Here is a 22,346-nt window from a genome sequence, read left to right on the forward strand (position 1 = left end):
TGAATGGTACTTCGGTGAGTTCTGTCCGTGGACTCCCTCTGGTGGCTGTGAGTGGAGCTGCTGGTTCTGAGATTCCTTCCCCAGCTGCTCTCGTTTAGGGCTAGGCTGGATTCTCTATTTAACTCCACTCAGATCGTTACTCCATGCCAGCTGTCAATGTTCTAGTACTGGTTCAGATCTCTCCTGGATCTTTCTTAGGACCTGTCTACTCCAGCATAAGCTAAGTTCCTGCTTGTTCATTTGTTACATATGTTTTTTCTTGCTAAGTTCTAGTCCAGCTTGCTTTCATGAAACTGCCTGGCTAGCTGGAAGCTCTGGGGGTGCAGAGTGGCACCACCGCACCGTGAGTCGGTGCGGGGGTATTTTTTGCACACTCTGTGTGGTTTTTTGTAGTTTTTTGTGTTGACCGCAAAGATCCCTTTTCTGTCCTCAATCTGTTTAGTTAGACTGGCCTCCTTTGCTAAAACCTATTTCATCCTGTGTTTGTGATTTCCTCTTAACTCACAGTCAATACTTGTGGGGGGCTGCTTTTACCTTTGGGGAAATTTCTCTGAGGCAAGTGAGGCTTTGTTTCCTTTCTTTAGGGGTAGTTAGCTCTTAGGCTGTGAAGAGGCGTCTAGGCAGAGTCAGGCACGCTCCACGGCTATTTCTAGTTGTGTTGATAGGAGTAGGGTTTGCGGTCAGCAGAGTTCCCATTTCCCCAGAGCTCGTCCCGATTCCGTGTTTAACTATCAGGTCATTCCTGGTGCACCTAACCACCAGGTCCATAACAGTACAGCTGGCCCACAAAGTGTTAATGCATCTCAATAGAGGGAAAAGAGAAGTTCTGAGACCATTTTTTTTTTTCTCTGCAGTGTGTTTTGCCTTTCTTTTCCCCTTAAACTCTGGGTGGTTCAGAACTCAGGTGTGGATATGGACATTCAAGGTATGTCCTCTAGTGTAGATCAACTCGCTGCAAGGGTACAAAACATTCTAGAGCCTAGAATTCCAATTCCTGATTTGTTTTCTGGGGATAGATCTAAATTTCTGAATTTCAAAAACAATTGTAAACTGTTTCTTGCTCTGAGACCCCGCTCTTCTGGTGACCCTATTCAGCAGGTGAGAATCGTTATTTCTTTGTTGCGTGGCGACCCTCAAGACTGGGCATTCGCCCTGGCGCCAGGAGATCCTGCATTGCGTAATGTAGATGCGTTTTTTCTGGCGCTGGGATTGCTTTATGATGAACCGAATTCTGTGGATCAGGCAGAGAAAATTTTGCTGGCTTTGTGTCAGGGTCAGGATGAAGCGGAGGTATATTGCCAGAAGTTCAGAAAGTGGTCTGTGCTTACTCAGTCGAATGAGTGTGCCCTGGCAGCAATTTTCAGAAAGGGTCTTTCTGAAGCCCTTAAGGATGTTATGGTGGGGTTCCCCACGCCTGCTGGTCTGAATGAATCAATGTCCTTGGCCATACAGATCGATCGGCGCTTACGTGAGCGCAAAACTGTGCACCATTTGGCGGTATCCTCTGAGCAGAGGCCTGAGCCTATGCAATGTGATAGGACTTTGACCAGAGCTGAACGACAAGAACATAGACGTCAGAATGGGCTGTGTTTTTACTGTGGTGACTCCACTCATGCTATCTCTGATTGTCCTAAGCGCACTAAGCGGTTCGCTAGGTCCGTCACCATTGGTACTGTACAGACTAAATTTCTTTTGTCCGTTACTCTGATTTGCTCTTTGTCATCCTATTCTGTTATGGCATTTGTGGATTCAGGCGCTGCCCTGAATTTGATGGACTTAGAGTTTTGCCAGGCGCTGTGGTTTTTTCTTGGAGCCATTGCAGCATCCCATTCCTTTGAGGGGAATTGATGCTACGCCTTTGGCCAAGAATAAGCCTCAGTACTGGACCCAGTTGACCATGTGCATGGCTCCTGCGCATCAGGAGGATATTCGCTTTTTGGTGTTGCATAATCTGCATGATGTGGTCGTGTTGGGTTTGCCATGGCTGCAGGTCCATAATCCAGTATTGGATTGGAAATCAATGTCGGTGTCCAGTTGGGGTTGTCAAGGGGTACATGGGGATGTTCCATTGTTGTCAATTTCTTCCTCCACTCCTTCTGAAGTCCCTGAGCTTTTGTCAGATTACCTGGATGTATTTGATGAGCCCAAGTCTAGTACCCTACCTCCTCATAGGGATTGTGATTGTGCTATTAATTTGATTCCTGGTAGCAAGTTCCCTAAGGGACGACTTTTCAATTTGTCTGTGCCAGAACACGCCGCTATGCGGAGTTATATAAGGGAGTCCTTGGAGAAAGGGCATATTCGCCCATCGTCGTCACCATTGGGAGCAGGGTTCTTTTTTGTGGCCAAGAAGGATGGTTCTCTGAGACCTTGTATAGATTACCGCCTTCTTAATAAAATCACGGTCAAATTTCAGTACCCTTTGCCTCTACTGTCTGATTTATTTGCTCAGATTAAGGGGGCTAGTTGGTTCACCAAGATAGACCTTCGAGGGGCGTATAATCTCGTGCGTATTAAACAGGGCGATGAATGGAAAACAGCATTTAATACGCCCGAGGGCCATTTTGAGTACCTGGTGATGCCATTCGGCCTTTCTAATGCTCCCCCTGTGTTTCAGTCCTTTATGCATGATATCTTCCAAAAGTATCTGGATAGATTCATGATCGTATATTTGGATGATATTTTGGTCTTTTCGGATGATTGGGAGTCCCATGTGAAGCAGGTCAGAATGGTGTTCCAGGTCCTTCGTGCTAATTCCTTGTTTGTGAAGGGATCTAAGTGTCTCTTTGGAGTTCAGAAGGTTTCCTTTTTGGGCTTCATTTTTTCCCCTTCTACTATTGAGATGGATCCTGTTAAAGTCCAAGCTATTTATGATTGGACTCGGCCTACATCTGTGAAAAGCCTTCAGAAATTTCTGGGCTTTGCCAATTTTTACCATCGCTTCATCGCTAATTTTTCTAGTGTTGTTAAACCGTTGACTGATTTGACCAAGAAGGGTGCTGATGTGGTGAATTGGTCCTCTGCGGCCGTTGAGGCTTTTCAGGAGTTGAAACGTCGTTTCTCTTCGGCTCCTGTGTTGTGTCAGCCAGATGTTTCGCTCCCTTTTCAGGTCGAGGTTGATGCTTCTGAAAATGGAGCAGGGGCTGTTTTGTCTCAGAGAAGTTCTGATTGCTCTGTAATGAAGCCATGCGCCTTCTTTTCGAGAAAGTTTTCGCCTGCTGAGCATAATTATGATGTTGGCAATCGGGAGTTGTTGGCTATGAAGTGGGCATTCGAGGAGTGGTGACATTGGCTTGAAGGAGCCAAGCATCGCGGGGTGGTCTTGACAGATCACAAGAATCTGACTTATCTCGAGTCTGCCAAGCGGTTGAATCCTAGACAGGCTCGTTGGTCGCTGTTTTTCTCCCGTTTCAATTTTGTGGTTTCGTACCTTCCGGGTTCTAAGAATGTGAAGGCTGATGCCCTTTCAAGGAGTTTTGTGCCTGATTCTCCAGGGGTTCCTGAGGCGGCTGGTATTCTCAGAGAGGGGGTAATTCTGTCTGCCATCTCCCCTGATTTGCGGCGGGTGCTGCAGGAGTTCCAGGCTGATAGACCTGACCGTTGTCCAGCGGAGAAACTGTTTGTCCCTGATAGATGGACTAATAGAGTTATCTCTGAGGTTCATTGTTCGGTGTTGGCTGGTCATCCTGGGATTTTTGGTACCAGAGATTTGGTGGCTAGGTCCTTTTGGTGTCCTTCCTTGTCGCGGGATGTGCGTTCTTTTGTGCAGTCTTGTTGGACTTGTGCTCGGGCTAAGCCCTGCTGTTCTCGTGCCAGTGGGTTACTTTTGCCCTTGCCGGTCCCGAAAAGGCCCTGGACGCATGTTTCCATGGATTTTATTTCAGATCTTCCTGTTTCTCAAAGGATGTCGGTCATCTGGGTGGTTTGTGATCGCTTTTCTAAAATGGTCCATTTGGTACCCTTGCCTAAATTGCCTTCTTCCTCTGATTTGGTTCCATTATTTTTCCAACATGTGGTTCGTTTGCATGGCATTCCGGAGAACATCGTGTCTGACAGAGGTTCCCAGTTTGTTTCAAGGTTTTGGCGGTCCTTTTGTGCTAAGATGGGCATTGATTTGTCTTTTTCTTCGGCTTTCCATCCTCAGACAAATGGCCAAACCGAACGAACCAATCAGACTTTGGAAACTTATCTGCGATGCTTTGTTTCTGCGGATCAGGATGATTGGGTGACCTTCTTGCCATTGGCTGAGTTCGCCCTTAATAATCGGGCCAGTTTGGCTACTTTGGTTTCGCCTTTTTTTTGTAATTCTGGTTTTCATCCTCGTTTTTCCTCAGGGCAGGTTGAGCCTTCGGACTGTCCTGGTGTGGATTCTGTGGTGGACAGGTTGCAGCAAATTTGGACTCATGTGGTGGACAATTTGACCTTGTCCCAAGAGAAGGCTCAACGTTTCGCTAACCGCCGTCGCCGTGTTGGTCCCCGACTTCGTGTTGGGGATTTGGTTTGGTTATCATCTCGTTATGTTCCTATGAAGGTTTCTTCTCCTAAGTTTAAGCCTCGTTTCATTGGTCCTTATAAGATTTCTGAAATTCTTAACCCTGTATCATTTCGTTTGGCCCTTCCTGATTCTTTTGCCATCCATAATGTGTTCCATAGGTCGTTGCTGCAGAGATATGTGGCGCCTATGGTTCCCTCCGTTGATCCTCCTGCCCTGGTGTTGGTTGAGGGGGAGTTGGAGTATGTGGTGGAGAAGATTTTGGATTCTCGTATTTCGAGACGAAAACTTCAGTACTTGGTCAAATGGAAGGGCTATGGTCAGGAGGATAATTCCTGGGTTGTTGCCTCTGATGTCCATGCTGCCGATTTGGTTCGTGCCTTTCATTTGGCTCGTCCTGATCGGCCTGGGGGCTCTGGTGAGGGTTCGGTGACCCCTCCTCAAGGGGGGGGTACTGTTGTGAATTCTGTTCTCGAACTCCCTCCTGTGGTCATGAATGGTACTTCGGTGAGTTCTGTCCGTGGACTCCCTCTGGTGGCTGTGAGTGGAGCTGCTGGTTCTGAGATTCCTTCCCCAGCTGCTCTCGTTTAGGGCTAGGCTGGATTCTCTATTTAACTCCACTCAGATCGTTACTCCATGCCAGCTGTCAATGTTCTAGTACTGGTTCAGATCTCTCCTGGATCTTTCTTAGGACCTGTCTACTCCAGCATAAGCTAAGTTCCTGCTTGTTCATTTGTTACATATGTTTTTTCTTGCTAAGTTCTAGTCCAGCTTGCTTTCATGAAACTGCCTGGCTAGCTGGAAGCTCTGGGGGTGCAGAGTGGCACCACCCCACCGTGAGTCGGTGCGGGAGTATTTTTTCCACACTCTGTGTGGTTTTTTGTAGTTTTTTGTGTTGACCGCAAAGATCCCTTTTCTGTCCTCAATCTGTTTAGTTAGACTGGCCTCCTTTGCTAAAACCTATTTCATCCTGTGTTTGTGATTTCCTCTTAACTCACAGTCAATACTTGTGGGGGGCTGCTTTTACCTTTGGGGAAATTTCTCTGAGGCAAGTGAGGCTTTGTTTCCTTTCTTTAGGGGTAGTTAGCTCTTAGGCTGTGAAGAGGCGTCTAGGCAGAGTCAGGCACACTCCACGGCTATTTCTAGTTGTGTTGATAGGAGTAGGGTTTGCGGTCAGCAGAGTTCCCATTTCCCCAGAGCTCGTCCCGATTCCGTATTTAACTATCAGGTCATTCCTGGTGCACCTAACCACCAGGTCCATAACAGTACCCGGTACCGGGTCTCTCGGTTCTGGGGATGTCACGGTGGCCCGACCCGGTCCATAGCCCTGCTAAGGGGCGACAAATACAAGGAGTAGGTGGTGGGTGTAGGTCACAGTAAAAGACAAGGACACAGGGTTGCAGTCTCTATACCTCTTTACTGAAGGCTTCAGCATCCACAATCCAGAGCACTGCTAACAGGGCTGGCTGAGACCGGCCGGTCCAAAGGCACATCCAGAGTTCCCTTTGCAGGTGGAAATCAGTAGCCTACCTACTAGCGCCTGGGTGTTGTAGTACTTCCCTGCTGAGCACCACGGGATAGTCCTCACAACTGTCGTGTATGTTTCTGTTCTTTCTCTCCGTCCCCCAGATGATATGGACAGGACGCACCCGTATGACGGGATAGGCCTGGAGTTATTTTATAGGGACCCTAGAGACGCCCCTCTCCCACAATTGCCTCCGTTGTCTTCATTAAGCGTAAAAGGTGAGACAGCCAACCTAGAGTTAACTGCCCTGCTGTTGGTTCGAAGTAATGTGTAGAGTCTATTACTTCCTCGGCATTCCGGCCGGTGGCTACGCGCCTTAGTAGGATGTTGCCGATCTCGGGGCACGACTCCTACTGGTTCTATCGCCTTTGTGCTGTGATCCCGTTTCTCACTTCTCCACAGTATCCTTCGCTTCGTGTCTTTTCTTAAGATGCCGCCGCAATGAGGTGCAGGCACGGCTCCGTAACGCTCTGTCCTTTCGCTAGGCCTCTGTCAGGATCCCACCCCTGACAGGGACCCTCCTGAATCTTCCCAAATAACGCTCTCCTCTCACTAGATGTTACCTGGGCAAAACCCAGTCAGCTTCTCCCTAACTTCCTATCCAACCCCCAGTTTTACCAGAGTGTGAGGAGTGGCCTAATACATAGAACCCTTTGCTCCCCCTGGTGGCCGGAGTGTGAAGTGTAGTGTGTGACTGTGATACCTGGTCAGGTGAACTCCTTTAGTGCAATCAGACGTACCATCACTCCCCTTAGTGGCAGAGCGACATTACTGCAACGACCAGGACTCTGGAGCGCTGCAGAACTGCGTTCAGACATCTGACCTGCTGCTCCATTTTAATATGGGGATAAAAGTTCCCCGTCAGGAGTAAAAATTTCTCATCCTTCCGATTGGCACGGTTTCCATTGGTCAGGTTCTCCCAATCAATAAGTAATCACCTACCTAACCTGTGGATTGTTCATGACATGCTTTCAATAAAGCCCTATAATGTAAACTACCTTAATTGTACATCCCAGTTATGGTGGCGCACAGTAGATGTGCAGGAGCCGCCTGTGTTTTACAGTCGATACTCCACTATAGCTGGGATAATGGTTAACAGGAATATAGCTGTAGGACAGGCCCCTAGAGTCAATTCCTACTGTGGGCCCCAGACACACCAGTCCAACCATGCAATCAGGCTCAATCTGGCGAATTTTGAAAAAAACGGATCTGTCACAAATTGTGAAAAACTGATGCGACAGATCTGGTTTTTAGCCGGATCCGACTAGATGATCTGGCTAATTGGATTCTGGGGAGGAGAGAGAAAGGGAGAGAGAGAGAATGAGAGAGAGACCCAGAATGGAAAATGCTTAGTATAAAAAAACGGAATCCGTCGCCGGACCCATGCCATAGGGCTTCATTACATCAAATGACGGACTGCGATGGATCTGTTGCTGCCCGTTTTTTCGACAGACACAAAAAACGTTCCTATGTCCGTTTTCTCCGGCCGCCGGAAAGCAAATTTTTGACGGATCCGGCGAAAAATGGATGAAACGTGAGGCCATCCGTCACAATCCGTCGCTAATACAAGTCTATGAGAAAAAAAAATGGATCCGGCGGCAAATTTTGCCGGATCCGTTTTTTTCAAAACTCGAAGGATTATGCCTGACGGCAAAAAACTGATGTGTGAAAGGGGCCTAACCAGTGTCCCATGGTGCACCAGATGTTCTTAAAGTTTAGTTCAATCCCTCACTGCTTCCATTACATACAATACAGCTATACAATACAATGCGATGCGATCGTGCCGTCGTAGCGACCAAAGTGCCACTGTGAGACGGTACCCTAAGGCACTGGAATCCCACCAGAAGAGAATATGCTGTATATAGACAAGGACTCACTATAGAGCTGTTATCAGGGTGAAGTCTATTCACAAGAGGGTTAAACAGTTAGGAAAGCACAGGAATACAAAGTTTGTAAGTTAATAATTTAAATTAGCTAGTGAACAGTCAGCAGGACATTGTACCCAATACATGCATGGAGTCGGTACAATAACTGCGTAGTAGACATTTCGAAGGCATATGTTACCGCTTTTATATCTTCAACTAGAACAAAAGTTGGAAAAGTTAACCATTTGCTAGCCCATCATCATTGGAGGAGTTAATGTCAGGCAGAGGCGTGAGAGGGGAGTGGAAGAGGCAGTGTCCTTAGAAAACTCAGCCAAATAGGGTGAGAGCATAAAGCAGGAGACCAGCTCTCCCCGCCTGTGGTCACACAAGAGTCCCAGGAGCTCAGCTGGTCTGCAGGTCTGTGCCAGGGGGAGATTGACAGGAGCAGAAATGTGTGAGCCATACTGCAAGGAGAGAACCATTGAACTGAGGAAAAAGCACATAGGGTAAGTCTACACTGCGGAATATTAATAAACTATCATTTCAGTACTTTATCATCATCTGTTAGTGTTGCTGCTTCAGATATACAGTTGTACTTATTCCTAAAGAGTTAAGCATCAGGACATATCCTGCATCATATAGGGTGGTGGTGGTTTTATTCTGTTGAATGGTACCATATGTTACTTGTACCATACACGTACTATACAATGTGGGACATTACATTATTATTATTATTATTATTATTACATTCCTGACTCAGGATCACAGCTGACTCTAGTTCTGACAAAGCTGAGCAGTAAGTTTGATGTTGACTGTAACTAGTGGAAAGTAAACAGCAATAATACCTAGTGCCAAAATGCCGCAGCCCTGGATCCTGAATGTCAGTGTACCCAAAATTAGATGAGACCTAATATTTGAGGTAGAGCAGATCCTTGTGTAGATAATTCCCATCTGCACTTATCATTCCAGGCAGACATTCCTAATAGAATGGCGTGAGGGAGTATGTGAAAACAACACAAGATGCCCATACTACATAAACCTGCCATACTACATAAACCTGCCATACCACATAAACCTGCCATACTACATAAACCTGCCATACTACATAAACCTGCCATACTACATAAACCTGCCATACTACATAAACCTGCCATACCACCGAGTGGTGGAGAAAGGAGTCTGGTGCAAGCAGCAGCACACTGACCACAAGTGAGGCATTTCCGAAAAGAACAGACGGCAGTAGAAAAGGAAGCTGGCTTCTCACATTTCTGGGTACAATCACACATGTCCTAATATTTACAGACGAGAACTTAGCGAACTGATATGGCCCTAATTAAATTGGTAAAGTTTACGTATAAAAGAATGATCAAATTCAACATGTTATAGCACAAATTGTAAATATTTTTCAACAATGTGCTAAAACTCTGCAATATGATTTCACTGTACAGTGGTATTCCTATAATATAATGCTCAAAATAGATAATTAAAATGTAGACAGATGTATGGTAAATAGATAGGATTTAAATAGACATAAGTATATACATCAAATACAAATACACTGGCGCTCAACACTTCTTCCCACTGAGAACTGTGGGGCTGCTCTGTAAAAAACACCCAGCTGCTGGTATCTCCAGAATATGTGCCACTTCTGAAAGACCAAAAAGGAAGACTCAAAATAGATACCGCGCTCAGGTGTTTAAAATGAACTGCCTATGATAGCCCGAATAAAACACGAGAGTGTGTAATGATAAAATCCAGTGATGGTGGGCCCGAAGATACCCACCAAAATACCTGTAAGTGATTATGAGAATGCACTGAACAGCAGGGTACCTGTCAGCTGCCCTGTACGGATATCAGTGCACAAAGGTTCCCTCAAAATATAAGTGTTGGTTCAAAGAACCCTTACCGTATGATGCCACTGAATGCACGCTGAGCACTTCCTGGTGTATATACAAGGGGGAGTGCAGACTATCGTAGGTGGTTGCGACGGGCGCACAGTAATCCTGCGGGTGACGGGCGACAGGTGGGCACACAGGTAGTGGTCCTGCGTGACCTGCGTGGGGTTAGGCTAGTAAGTGCAGAGCCAGAGAGCGCCCCGGCCGAAGGCGTCCCTGGTTGCACTTAGAAACAAAGATGGCCGACGCTGCTAAGCAGCGTGTGACGTCACAGGCCTAAGGAGCCCTGCTGGGACCAAAAAGCAAACCAACGCGCTTCAAAGGGTAATCGCCCTTCTTCATCAGGGTTGGAGCCTGCAGGAGGGCTCCTCCTCAATATATGCCTTCACTACCCCTATGTGCACGCCCTCTAAAGCAAAAAACCCGCTCCAGTCAGCTCAACTGTCAGTGAGCTACGATGCCTGCCACTCACACACTAACCAACCCCCTATAATATACAGAATGTCCCTTATTGGAGGACATAGAACAATGTACCTAAATCGGAAAATGACCATATGCTGTGTATGGAGGAATTATTAAAAAATGTGTACATCCTAAACAATAAATTACCCTACCTTTTATTAATAAAACGTGCTAAAATAATAATATTTGTAAAATTACACACACGGAAAGAATATGTAAAGATGCACAGACGATATGCTCTCTACCCTAAAACGGCGTATAAACGCCTAATCAAACACTCATAGACCAGTGTACTGATGTCTCCACATAAATTACATGTAGATACATGGGGACTGTACAATCGAACAGGGCAAAAAGCATAGTTCCACATCACCTGTCTGCCCAATGTACCTGTACTAAAAAACAATATAAAACCATATAGTGTTAAAATCATGCCATTAAAATGCGTATAATTCAAAATCGTGGTTCAAACCTTTAGGGGTGAGGCAATCTAACCTGAATATCCATTCTGACTCAGCTTTGGACATTTGTTTCAGGATATTGCCCCCTCTCAAATTTTGGCGGACTTTCTGAATTCCGCAAAAGTGCACGTCCTCCACCCTCCTATTGTGCACCTCCCTAAAGTGGCGAGATAGGGGGTGGCCTACGAACCCCTTCTGTATGTTTCTCAGGTGTTCTCTTATGCGTATTATTAGCTTTCTCTTGGTCCTGCCAACATACAATTTTCCACAGGGGCATTGAATCAAATAGATAATGCCTGTTGAGGAACATGTTATCTTGTCACGGATATTGAATATCTCCGTGCCACTGGAATTTCTAAATGTAGTTTGGCAGCTTCTCTTACTGCCTGTATGAATACAGCAATAACAACCCCCACATGACACGAAACCCCCGTTGGGATTGGATCGCTGGTTCCCCAACGAATCCTGCTTGTTATAGGCCAGTTTGGCCGTAGGGGCCAACAAATTGTTTAGCGTCTGAGCTTTTTTGTACACAAACCTGGGGTATAACGGTAAATGTTCCCCTATGATCCTGTCCTTCTGCAGGGTTGCCCAATGTTTCCGAATAATCCCCTGGAATTGCTTATATCCCGCGTGGAATTGTGTTATGATGGGCAGTTGTTTAATTTGTTCGGAAATAGACACTAATCCTTGGGGGTCGGGTCTAGGTTTGTGTATTAAAGTGCTCCTGGGTATAGCCCTCACTTCTTTTGCTGCCTGTTCCACCAGAGGCAAAGGGTACCCCTTCTCCAGAAATTGTTGTGTGAGATGCCCGGATTCTTGATCAAAATCGTTCAGGTCAGTACAATTGCGTCGGATCCTGGTAAATTGTCCCTTCGGGATATTACAATTCCGGTGTGGCTTACTAATATCCCGACCCCCAAGGATTAGTGTCTATTTCCGAACAAATTAAACAACTGCCCCTACGGCCAAATTGGCCTATAACAAGCAGGATTCGTTGGGGAACCAGCGATCCAATCCCAACGGGGGTTTCGTGTCATGTGGGGGTTGTTATTGCTGTATTCATACAGGCAGTAAGAGAAGCTGCCAAACTACATTTAGAAATTCCAGTGGCACGGAGATATTCAATATCCGTGACAAGATAACATGTTCCTCAACAGGCATTATCTATTTGATTCAATGCCCCTGTGGAAAATTGTATGTTGGCAGGACCAAGAGAAAGCTAATGATACGCATAAGAGAACACCTGAGAAACATACAGAAGGGGTTCGTAGGCCACCCCCTATCTCGCCACTTTAGGGAGGTGCACAATAGGAGGGTGGAGGACGTGCACTTTTGCGGAATTCAGAAAGTCCGCCAAAATTTGAGAGGGGGCAATTTCCTGAAACAAATGTCCAAAGCTGAGTCAGAATGGATATTCAGGTTAGATTGCCTCACCCCTAAAGGTTTGAACCACGATTTTGAATTATACGCATTTTAATGGCATGATTTTAACACTATATGGTTTTATATTGTTTTTTAGTACAGGTACATTGGGCAGACAGGTGATGTGGAACTATGCTTTTTGCCCTGTTCGATTGTACAGTCCCCATGTATCTACATGTAATTTATGTGGAGACATCAGTACACTGGTCTATGAGTGTTTGATTAGGCGTTTATACGCCGTTTTAGGGTAGAGAGCATATCGTCTGTGCATCTTTACATATTCTTTCCGTGTGTGTAATTTTACAAATATTATTATTTTAGCATGTTTTATTAATAAAAGGTAGGGTAATTTATTGTTTAGGATGTACACATTTTTTAATAATTCCTCCATACACAGCATATGGTCATTTTCCGATTTAGGTACATTGTTCTATGTCCTCCAATAAGGGACATTCTGTATATTATAGGGGGTTGGTTAGTGTGTGAGTGGCAGGCATCGTAGCTCACTGACAGTTGAGCTGACTGGAGCGGGTTTTTTGCTTTAGAGGGCGTGCACATAGGGGTAGTGAAGGCATATGTTGAGGAGGAGCCCTCCTGCAGGCTCCAACCCTGATGAAGAAGGGCGATTACCCTTTGAAACGCGTTGGTTTGCTTTTTGGTCCCAGCAGGGCTCCTTAGGCCTGTGACGTCACACGCTGCTTAGCAGCGTCGGCCATCTTTGTTTCTAAGTGCAACCAGGGACGCCTTCGGCCGGGGCGCTCTCTGGCTCTGCACTTACTAGCCTAACCCCACGCAGGTCACGCAGGACCACTACCTGTGTGCCCACCTGTCGCCCGTCACCCGCAGGATTACTGTGCGCCCGTCGCAACCACCTACGATAGTCTGCACGCCCCCTTGTATATACACCAGGAAGTGCTCAGCGTGCATTCAGTGGCATCATACGGTAAGGGTTCTTTGAACCAACACTTATATTTTGAGGGAACCTTTGTGCACTGATATCCGTACAGGGCAGCTGACAGGTACCCTGCTGTTCAGTGCATTCTCATAATCACTTACAGATATTTTGGTGGGTATCTTCGGGCCCACCATCACTGGATTTTATCATTACACACTCTCGTGTTTTATTCGGGCTATCATAGGCAGTTCATTTTAAACACCTGAGCGCGGTATCTATTTTAAGTATATACATCAGCAGCCTGCAATTAATGAATATATGAATTCCACTATTGCAACATAATATTATTGATCAAAAAATGTAAAAAAAACATTCACAGGGACACGGTGGCCTCATTGGATGGACCCTAACTCTATTGACTCACCTCTCTATTTCCTAACCAACAACCATGCCTTAGAAAGCTGCATAGATAGATGACAGATAGATGATAGATAGATAGATAATAGATAGATAGATATGAGATAGATAGATAGATAGATAGATAGATAGATAGATAGATGATGTATAGATAGATAGACAGACAGACAGACAGACAGATAGATGGATTGATAGATAGATAGATAGATAGATAGATAGATAGATAGATGCTAGATAGATACATAGATAGATAGATAGATAGATAGATAGATAGATAGATAGATAGATAGATAGATGCTAGATAGATACATAGATAGATAGATGATGGATAGATGGATAGATAGATAGATAGATAGATAGATAGATAGATAGATAGATAGATAGATAGATAGATATGAGATAGATAGGTAGATAGCTATTGGATAGATAGATAGATAGATAGATAGATAGATAGATAGATAGATAGATAGATAATAGATAGATATGAGATAGATAGATGGATAGATAGATGATGGATAGATAGATATGAGATAGATGGTAGATAGATGGATGGATAGATAGATAGATAGATAGATAGATAGATAGATAGATAGATAGATGCTAGATAGATACATAGATAGATAGATAGATAGATAGATAGATAGATGCTAGATAGATACATAGATAGATAGATAGATAGATAGATAGATAGATAGATAGATAGATGCTAGATAGATACATAGATAGATGATAGATAGATGGATAGATAGATAGATATGAGATAGATAGATAGATAGATAGATAGATAGATAGATAGATAGATATGAGATAGATAGATAGCTATTGGATAGATAGATAGATAGATAGATAGATAGATAGATAGATAGATAGATAGATAGATATGAGATAGATGGATAGATAGATGATGGATAGATAGATATGAGATAGATGGATAGATAGATAGATAGATAGATAGATAGATAGATAGATAGATAGATAGATAGATACAAGATAGATGATGGATGGATAGCTAGATAGATAGATGATAGATGGATAGATAGATAGATAGATAGATAGATAGATAGATAGATAGATAGATAGATATGAGATAGATAGATAGATAGATAATGGATAGATAGGTAGATATTAGATAGATAGATAGATATTGGATAGATAGATAATAGATAGATAGATAGATAGATAGATAGATAGATAGATAGATAGATAGATGATGAATAGATGGATAGATAGATAGATAGATAGATAGATAATAGATAGATAGACAGATTGATATTGGATAGATAGATAATAGATAGATAGATCGATAGATAGATATGAGATAGATGGTAGATAGATAGATAGATAGATAGATAGATAGATAGATGATGGATAGATAGATAGATAGATAGATAGATAGATAGATAGATAGATAGATAGATAGATGATGGGTAGATGGATAGATAGATAGATAGATAGATAGATAGATAATGGGTAGATGGATAGATAGATAGATAGATAGATAGATGATGGATAGATGGATAGATAGATAGATATGAGATAGATAGATAGATGCTAGATAGATACATAGATAGATAGATGATGGATAGATGGATAGATAGATAGATAGATAGATAGATAGATAGATAGATAGATAGATAGATAGATATGAGATAGATAGGTAGATAGCTATTGGATAGATAGATAGATAGATAGATAGATAGATAGATAGATAGATAGATAGATATGAGATAGATAGATGGATAGATAGATAGATGATGGATAGATAGATATGAGATAGATGGTAGATAGATGGATGGATGGATAGATAGATAGATAGATAGATAGATGCTAGATAGATACATAGATAGATACATAGATAGATAGATAGATAGATAGATAGATGCTAGATAGATACATAGATAGATAGATGATGGATAGATGGATAGATAGATAGATATGAGATAGATAGATAGATAGATAGATAGATAGATAGATATGAGATAGATAGATAGATAGATAGATAGATAGATAGATAGCTATTGGATAGATAGATAGATAGATAGATAGATAGATAGATAGATAGATAGATATGAGATAGATGGATAGATAGATGATGGATAGATAGATATGAGATAGATGGTAGATAGATGGATAGATAGATAGATAGATAGATAGATAGATAGATAGATAGATAGATAGATGCTAGATAGATACATAGATAGATAGATGATGGATAGATAGATATAGGATAGATAGATAGATAGATAGATAGATAGATAGATAGATAGATAGATACAAGATAGATGATGGATGGATAGCTAGATAGATGATAGATGGATAGATAGATAGATAGATAGATAGATAGATAGATATGAGATAGATAGATAGATAGATAGATAGATAGATAGATAATGGATAGATAGGTAGATATTAGATAGATAGATAGATAGATAGATAGATAGATAGATAGATAGATATTGGATAGATAGATAATAGATAGATAGATAGATAGATAGATAGATGATGAATAGATGGATAGATAGATAGATAGATAGATAGATAGATAGATAGATGATAGATAGATAGATAGATAGATAGACAGATTGATATTGGATAGATAGATAATAGATAGATAGATCGATAGATAGATATGAGATAGATGGTAGATAGATAGATAGATAGATAGATAGATAGATAGATAGATAGATAGATAGATAGATGATGGATAGATAGATAGATAGATAGATGATGGATAGATAGATAGATAGATAGATAGATAGATAGATAGATAGATAGATGATGGATAGATAGATAGATAGATAGATAGATAGATAGATAGATGATGGGTAGATGGATAGATAGATAGATAGATAGATAGATAGATAGATAGATAATGGGTAGATGGATAGATAGATAGATAGATAGATAGATAGATGATGGATAGATGGATAGATAGATAGATATGAGATAGATAGATAGATAGATAGATAGATAGATAGATAGATAGATAGATATTGGATAGATAGATAATAGATAGATAGATCGATAGATAGATATGAGATAGATGGTAGATAGATAGATAGATAGATAGATAGATAGATAGATGATGGATAGATAGATAGATAGATAGATAGATAGATAGATAGATAGATAGATGATGGGTAGATGGATAGATAGATAGATAGATAGATAGATAGATAGATAGATAGATAGATAATGGGTAGATGGATAGATAGATAGATAGATAGATAGATAGATAGATAGATGATGGATAGATAGATAAATATTGGATAGGGGGAAGAGGGAAGTGCAGTGGCCATAGCAGCGGAATATGTCAGTGCCTGCCACAGACTAAGGAGCCTGATATGTCATGGACTCCTGTTCCCCACCCTGGAAACCTCCCTTATCCTCTAAAAGAGTCTGATATATCCTGGACCTCTATATGCCTCCCTCCCCCACCCCCGTATTTTTACCATATGCTTTGGCAATGCTAGCGTGTACTTAGTCCCGCCAATAAAGCTCATTTGAATTTGATAATAGATATATGATAGATAGATAGATAGATAGATAGATAGATAGATAGATAGATAGATAGATAGATAGATAGATAGATAACAGATAGATAGAAGATCCCATATGTCCAGTCCGCAAAGAGCCTGATTCATTGTTCTCTCACCAACAAATAGGATTATACAGGGAATATAACACTGGAGCCAACTAACAAAAGCGGAGGGCTGGGTAACCCTTCCTATTATTCATGAGGATCAGCAGTAGTAAAGTGTTGTCAGTAGTTCATTGACTGTGAACAGGAAAAAACAGGACAATCAGAGAAGCTGCAGCCCGTTGCAAGCAGGAAGGAAACAACTTAATCTACACTTCACATTATCTGTTTTTTCCAGTGTATTCTATTTCTTAATGTCTAAAGTTCGCAGTCTTCCACAGACAGTAGGGGGCAGGGGCAAACAAGCCCTATAATTGCCTTCCAATGGCGCCAGATTCCCAAATAAAACTGATTATAGTACACAGTGTGTGTCATTAGACGCTATGCATAATCCGTCATAGCATGAAAGTACAACATATAGCAGAAATGTCCCTTTACTAGGCGTCAGGACGCATGTTACACTAACAGCCCCACATACCTACAGTATACACATTCAGACAATTACAGACGGTGATGAGTGGTGGCGAGTAGGATGAAGGGAATAGGGAAGGGGAGAGGGGGAAGGAGAGGGTGTTAATCCTCTTCTACTACTGTACATCCAGACTGTCCAAAATGGAATAGTCTCTGAGCAGGATCAGCTTTCTCTTGTCGAGACAAGGAAAGTCCTGGCTAGCCATGTAGTGTCCCTAACACAGGCGACAAGGTATAAGGCTTCCTGGATTTTGAACTAAATTGTAAACTCAAGGAAATAGTTCATAAAATATCTAGTAATACAATAGTCAGCTCTCGGTTGTGTTCCAGGCATCTAACAGACCCTGATCAAAGGGGCACATCACCATAGAAAGGAAAGAATTGCAGTAGTAATGGTAGTTTCTTTCCCTGCCAAGCCTTTACATTGGGCAGGAGAGATAAACAATACAAGGATCTAGCCATACAGCTACATATCCTTCTCACCCTTGTGGGGTGTCTTGTACTTAACAGTTCACTCTGTCCAATACTAGGATTCAAAGAAAGCGATACGCTGTCCTGGCAATGGTCCGGCTAATGGTGGCAAGAGAGGGCCAACAGGCAACATCTAATACATGGATGGCTAGAGCAGATTCTGATATACTTGACCTTGCCTGTTATGGGTGTGCAATAGCAGCCTAAACTTTATGTAACCCTCCAATAACCATGTCTTGTTTGTCATTTGCTCTTGTACTGGTAGCAGAGGTGTAGCTAGGGTTTTGGTTCAGGGGGCGAAGCTTCTGAGTGGGCCCCTAACCAGGTAACCTTGATTACAACTGGGTGACGCACCATAATAGTGAAGGAGAACATCAGCAGATGACCAATATGGATATTACCGCCATATGGTCAGTGGTAGATTCCAGTCCTACAGAACATATAAGAGATCACAGTACAGTTACAGATAATGACTTACCACTGATGTTCTTTCTGATGGAGTCGTTCACTTTTCACGTCTTTTCCATCTGGCCCAGAACTACACGACAACTTCTTCCAGCCAGGACTCGGCTGCAGAGAAAGCAAAAAAGACACGTTTCACGCCTCATATTTTCAGTCATCACCATCTATTCCCAACCTGCACAAACTCCTCATCCTGCTGATACCCCAATGCTGAGCCGCTGCTGCCCTATGTGTCCCTATTACTGCACCTGCTGTGCGGTTCTCTGTGCCCACTAAATTCTAAAGCAACTCTGTATAATATAGTAATGCCAGGTGCAAGTGCCCTAGAAAACAGTGCCCACATTTTGCCCCCTAGAAAGTAATATTGCCCACTGTGCCCCTTTGATAGTCACAGTAACCTGAGTTCCCCTATAACAATAAGTGGTCACTTAACATTGAATAATGTGTCAAGTCTGCCCCCTCCCTGTACAGCTCCCCAATACACAGTATGATGCTCTCTTATACACAGTATAATGCCCCCTCACTGTATAGTACCACCCACACAGTATACAGGCTCCTTAGTAGCCCCAAAACTGTTTGATGGCTTCAACACTGTAAGATGGCCCCTTCACTGTAATCTCCACACTGTAAGATGGCCCCTTCACTGTAATCTCCACACTGTATGATGGACTCCTAGATAGCCTCCCTATAGTATAATGCACCAGATAGTCCTAAATATAGTATAATGCACCCCCATATGACTCCATATAGTATAATGCACTCCCCATAGGCCTACTCTATATTGTATAGTGCACCACCATAGGCAGACTATATAGCATAAGGCAGCACCCCATAGGCAGACCCTGTAGTATAAGGAAGCACCCAATAGGCAAACTCTGTAGTATAAGACAACACCCCATAGGCAGACCCTTTTGTATAAGACAGCACCACATAGGCAGACTCTGCAGTATAAGGCAGCACCCCCCAAAGGCATACCCTCTAGTATAAGGCAGCACCCCCCCCCACTGGCAGACCCTGTGCTATAAGACAGCACATCCCACAGGCAAACTCTGAAGTATAAGGCAGCACCCCCCACGGGCAGACTCTGTAGTATAAAGCAGCACACCCCCCCCCGGCAGACCCTCTAATATAAGGCAGCCCCCATAAAGAAAAACAATAAATCAATACTCACCTCTCTTCTTCCTGATTCCTGCGCTGCTCTCTGCTCCCGCTCACCTCTGGACCGCGGGCGCCGGGTGACGTCAGGCGCTGACAGGGGCATGATGAGAGAAGGAGCGTAGCGCTCCTTCCCTCATCAAGCTGTCAGCTGCATCAGCTAGATGCTGGTACAGCTGACCCTGCGATGACGGGTGGGGGGCTCACTGCTAGCACCGGCCCCTCCCCACCTGCTCAGGGGCCCATAGCGGCCGGGTGGCAGAGCAGGGAGATCAATTCTCCCTGCTCTGCCGCAGAATGTATCCTTGCGCTGTTCACTGCAATACAGTTACAGTAGCGTAGCTCCGGGTGGCCCCCTCTGAGCACTGGGGCGATGGCCCCCTCTGCCCACCCGGTAGCTACGCTACTGACTGGTAGGTTAATAGGTTAAATACAAAGCGCTAATTCTCTGATTATACCAAACCCTGAGGTTTTAAGAGGCTCTATGCATGATAACAAGTTTTGCTTTGGCAGCTTTCTGTACACAATTGGCAAGAACTGCCAGACTGAAGTGTGGGCAAACACCTGAATATCAATTCACTTAGTAAATAATTTTTGGGATAAAACCCACTCATTCCAGTGGAGTAACAGAAACAAGGAGGATAGCTTGCAGGGAAACAAACATCAGTGCCCTACAGTCACCTCAGTAGCCAGAAGTCGCCGGCTGTGCAGCGCTGCCCTGGCCACATATGTGCTCTCTCCACCACCAGACAGTTGTTTTCCATTTAAGCAGCAGCCCACACATTGTAATCATTTCCTATGCGCTCCTTCTTTCCAATCCACCCCATCAGTAAACAAACTTCTCGTTGCTTAGTAAAAACCTCTTTGAAAGACTTGTGAAACACTATGATAGTCCAGCCGCTAAGAAAGCCAATGCAATTCCATATTCTATTCTATCTTAGAGCAGATCTGTCTCCAGACTTCACAATGCAAACTGCAGAAATGAACAAATAGATCTCTCGGACGTGATAAGGATGCTGTATTTATGCAGCGCCCCAGAGTCCTGGTCGTTGCAGTACTGATGCTCCGCCGCTAAGGGGGGCTATGGTACGTCTGATGGCACTGAAGGAGTTCACCTGACCAGGTATCATAGACACCAATACACTTCACAGTCTGGCCTCCAGGGGGAGCTAAGGGTACTATGTATTAGGCCACTCCTCACAATCTGGTAAAACTGGGGGTTAGAGAGGAAGTTAGAGAGAAGCTGACTGGGTTGGAACCAGGCAACATCCTGTGGCAGAGGGTGTTGCAGGGGAAGATTCAGGGGGGTCCCTGTCAGGGGTGGGATCCTGACAGAGGCCTAGCGAACAGAGAGAACGTTACGGGACCGCGCCTGCACCTGATCGCGGCGGTACCCTAAGAAAGGACAAGAAGCGAGGTTTATTGTGCTGAGTGAGAAACGAGATCAACGCAACAAGGAGAAACACCAGTAGGAGTCGTGCTGTAAGACGAGGCAACATCCTACTGAGGCGCGTAGCCGGTGGCCAGAACGCCGAGGAAGTATTGAGCTCCAGGCCTTACTTCAAACCTACGGCAGGACAGTCAGTTATAGGCGGGCTGTCTCACTCAAATCACCTAAGAAGACATAGGGGGCAACAGTTGGAGCCTACAGACCTCCGAGCCTACCCGTCATACGGGTGCGTCCTAGCCATATCATCTGGGGGACGAAGAAGAACATCAGAATCGAGTTGTGAGGGAACTTCAGAAACAGACACAACAGTTGTGGGGACTATTCCGTAAGCACAGCAGGGGAGGACCACAACACACAAGCGCTAGAAGGTAGGCACAGATTTCCATCTGCAAAGGGAACTCTGGAAGTGCCACCGGACCGGCTGGACTTGCGCAGCCCCGGTTAACCGTATTCCGGACTGAGGATCCTGAAGCCTTCGGTAAAGAGGTAAAGAGACTGCAACCTGGTGTCCTCGTTATTTACTGCGACCTGCACCTCACCATAACATCATCACCATCCACACCCTTTCATTGGGCGCCCCTCAGCAGGGTCACGGACCGGGTCTAGCCACCGTGACAACCCCAGGACTGAGACAGAGAGAGGCCCGGTACCGGGTACCCCCGGCCCTGCAGCGGTGGGGGCGCTACATTTACCTGGCACATCCAATTGCTTAGCCCCTTAACGACCATCAGTATTTTAGTTTTTGCGTTTCCTTTTTTTGCTCCCCTTCTTCCCAGAGCCATAACTTTTTTATATTTCTGTCAGTATAGCCATGCGAGGGCTTCTTTTTTGCGGGACGAGTTGTACTTTTTAACAACACCATTGTTTTTAACATATCCTGTACTGGAAAACAGGAAAAAGATTCCAAGTGTAGTGACATTACAAACAAAGTGCAATTCCACTGTTTTTTTTTTCCATGTTCATTAAATGCTAAAACTTACCTGCCATTATGATTCCCCAGGTCATTACGAGTTCACAGGTACCAAACACGTATAGCTTATTTTTTATTTAAGCGGTGAAAAAAAATAAAAATATTAAAAAAAAATGGCAACATTTTCCATGACCTATAGCAACAACCAAAAAAACATAGTTCTGGCGTTTTAAATTTTTTTCGCGTTACACGGTTTAGCGATTGAGTTAATTCTTTTTTTATTTTGCTAGATCGGGCCATTCCGAACACGTGCATATTTGATTTTTTTATATTGTTTTATTTTGAATTGG

At 43.7% G+C, this 22,346-nt stretch overlaps 1 protein-coding gene across 1 annotated transcript in view; it reads left to right on the top strand.

Moving 5' to 3' along the window:
* The first annotated feature begins 8,015 nt into the window (after positions 1 to 8,015).
* The window catches only part of ETNPPL (ethanolamine-phosphate phospho-lyase), a 74,252-nt gene continuing 59,921 nt past the window's right edge, over positions 8,016 to 22,346 (top strand). The window contains exon 1 of the mRNA XM_077278991.1: positions 8,016 to 8,388. Coding sequence (XP_077135106.1) covers positions 8,333 to 8,388 — 56 coding nt within the window. The 5' untranslated portion in view covers positions 8,016 to 8,332. The remainder of the gene's footprint in view (positions 8,389 to 22,346) is intronic.

This window comes from Ranitomeya variabilis, chromosome 1 (genome assembly GCF_051348905.1).
Source record: "Ranitomeya variabilis isolate aRanVar5 chromosome 1, aRanVar5.hap1, whole genome shotgun sequence".
NCBI lineage: Eukaryota > Metazoa > Chordata > Amphibia > Anura > Dendrobatidae > Ranitomeya > Ranitomeya variabilis.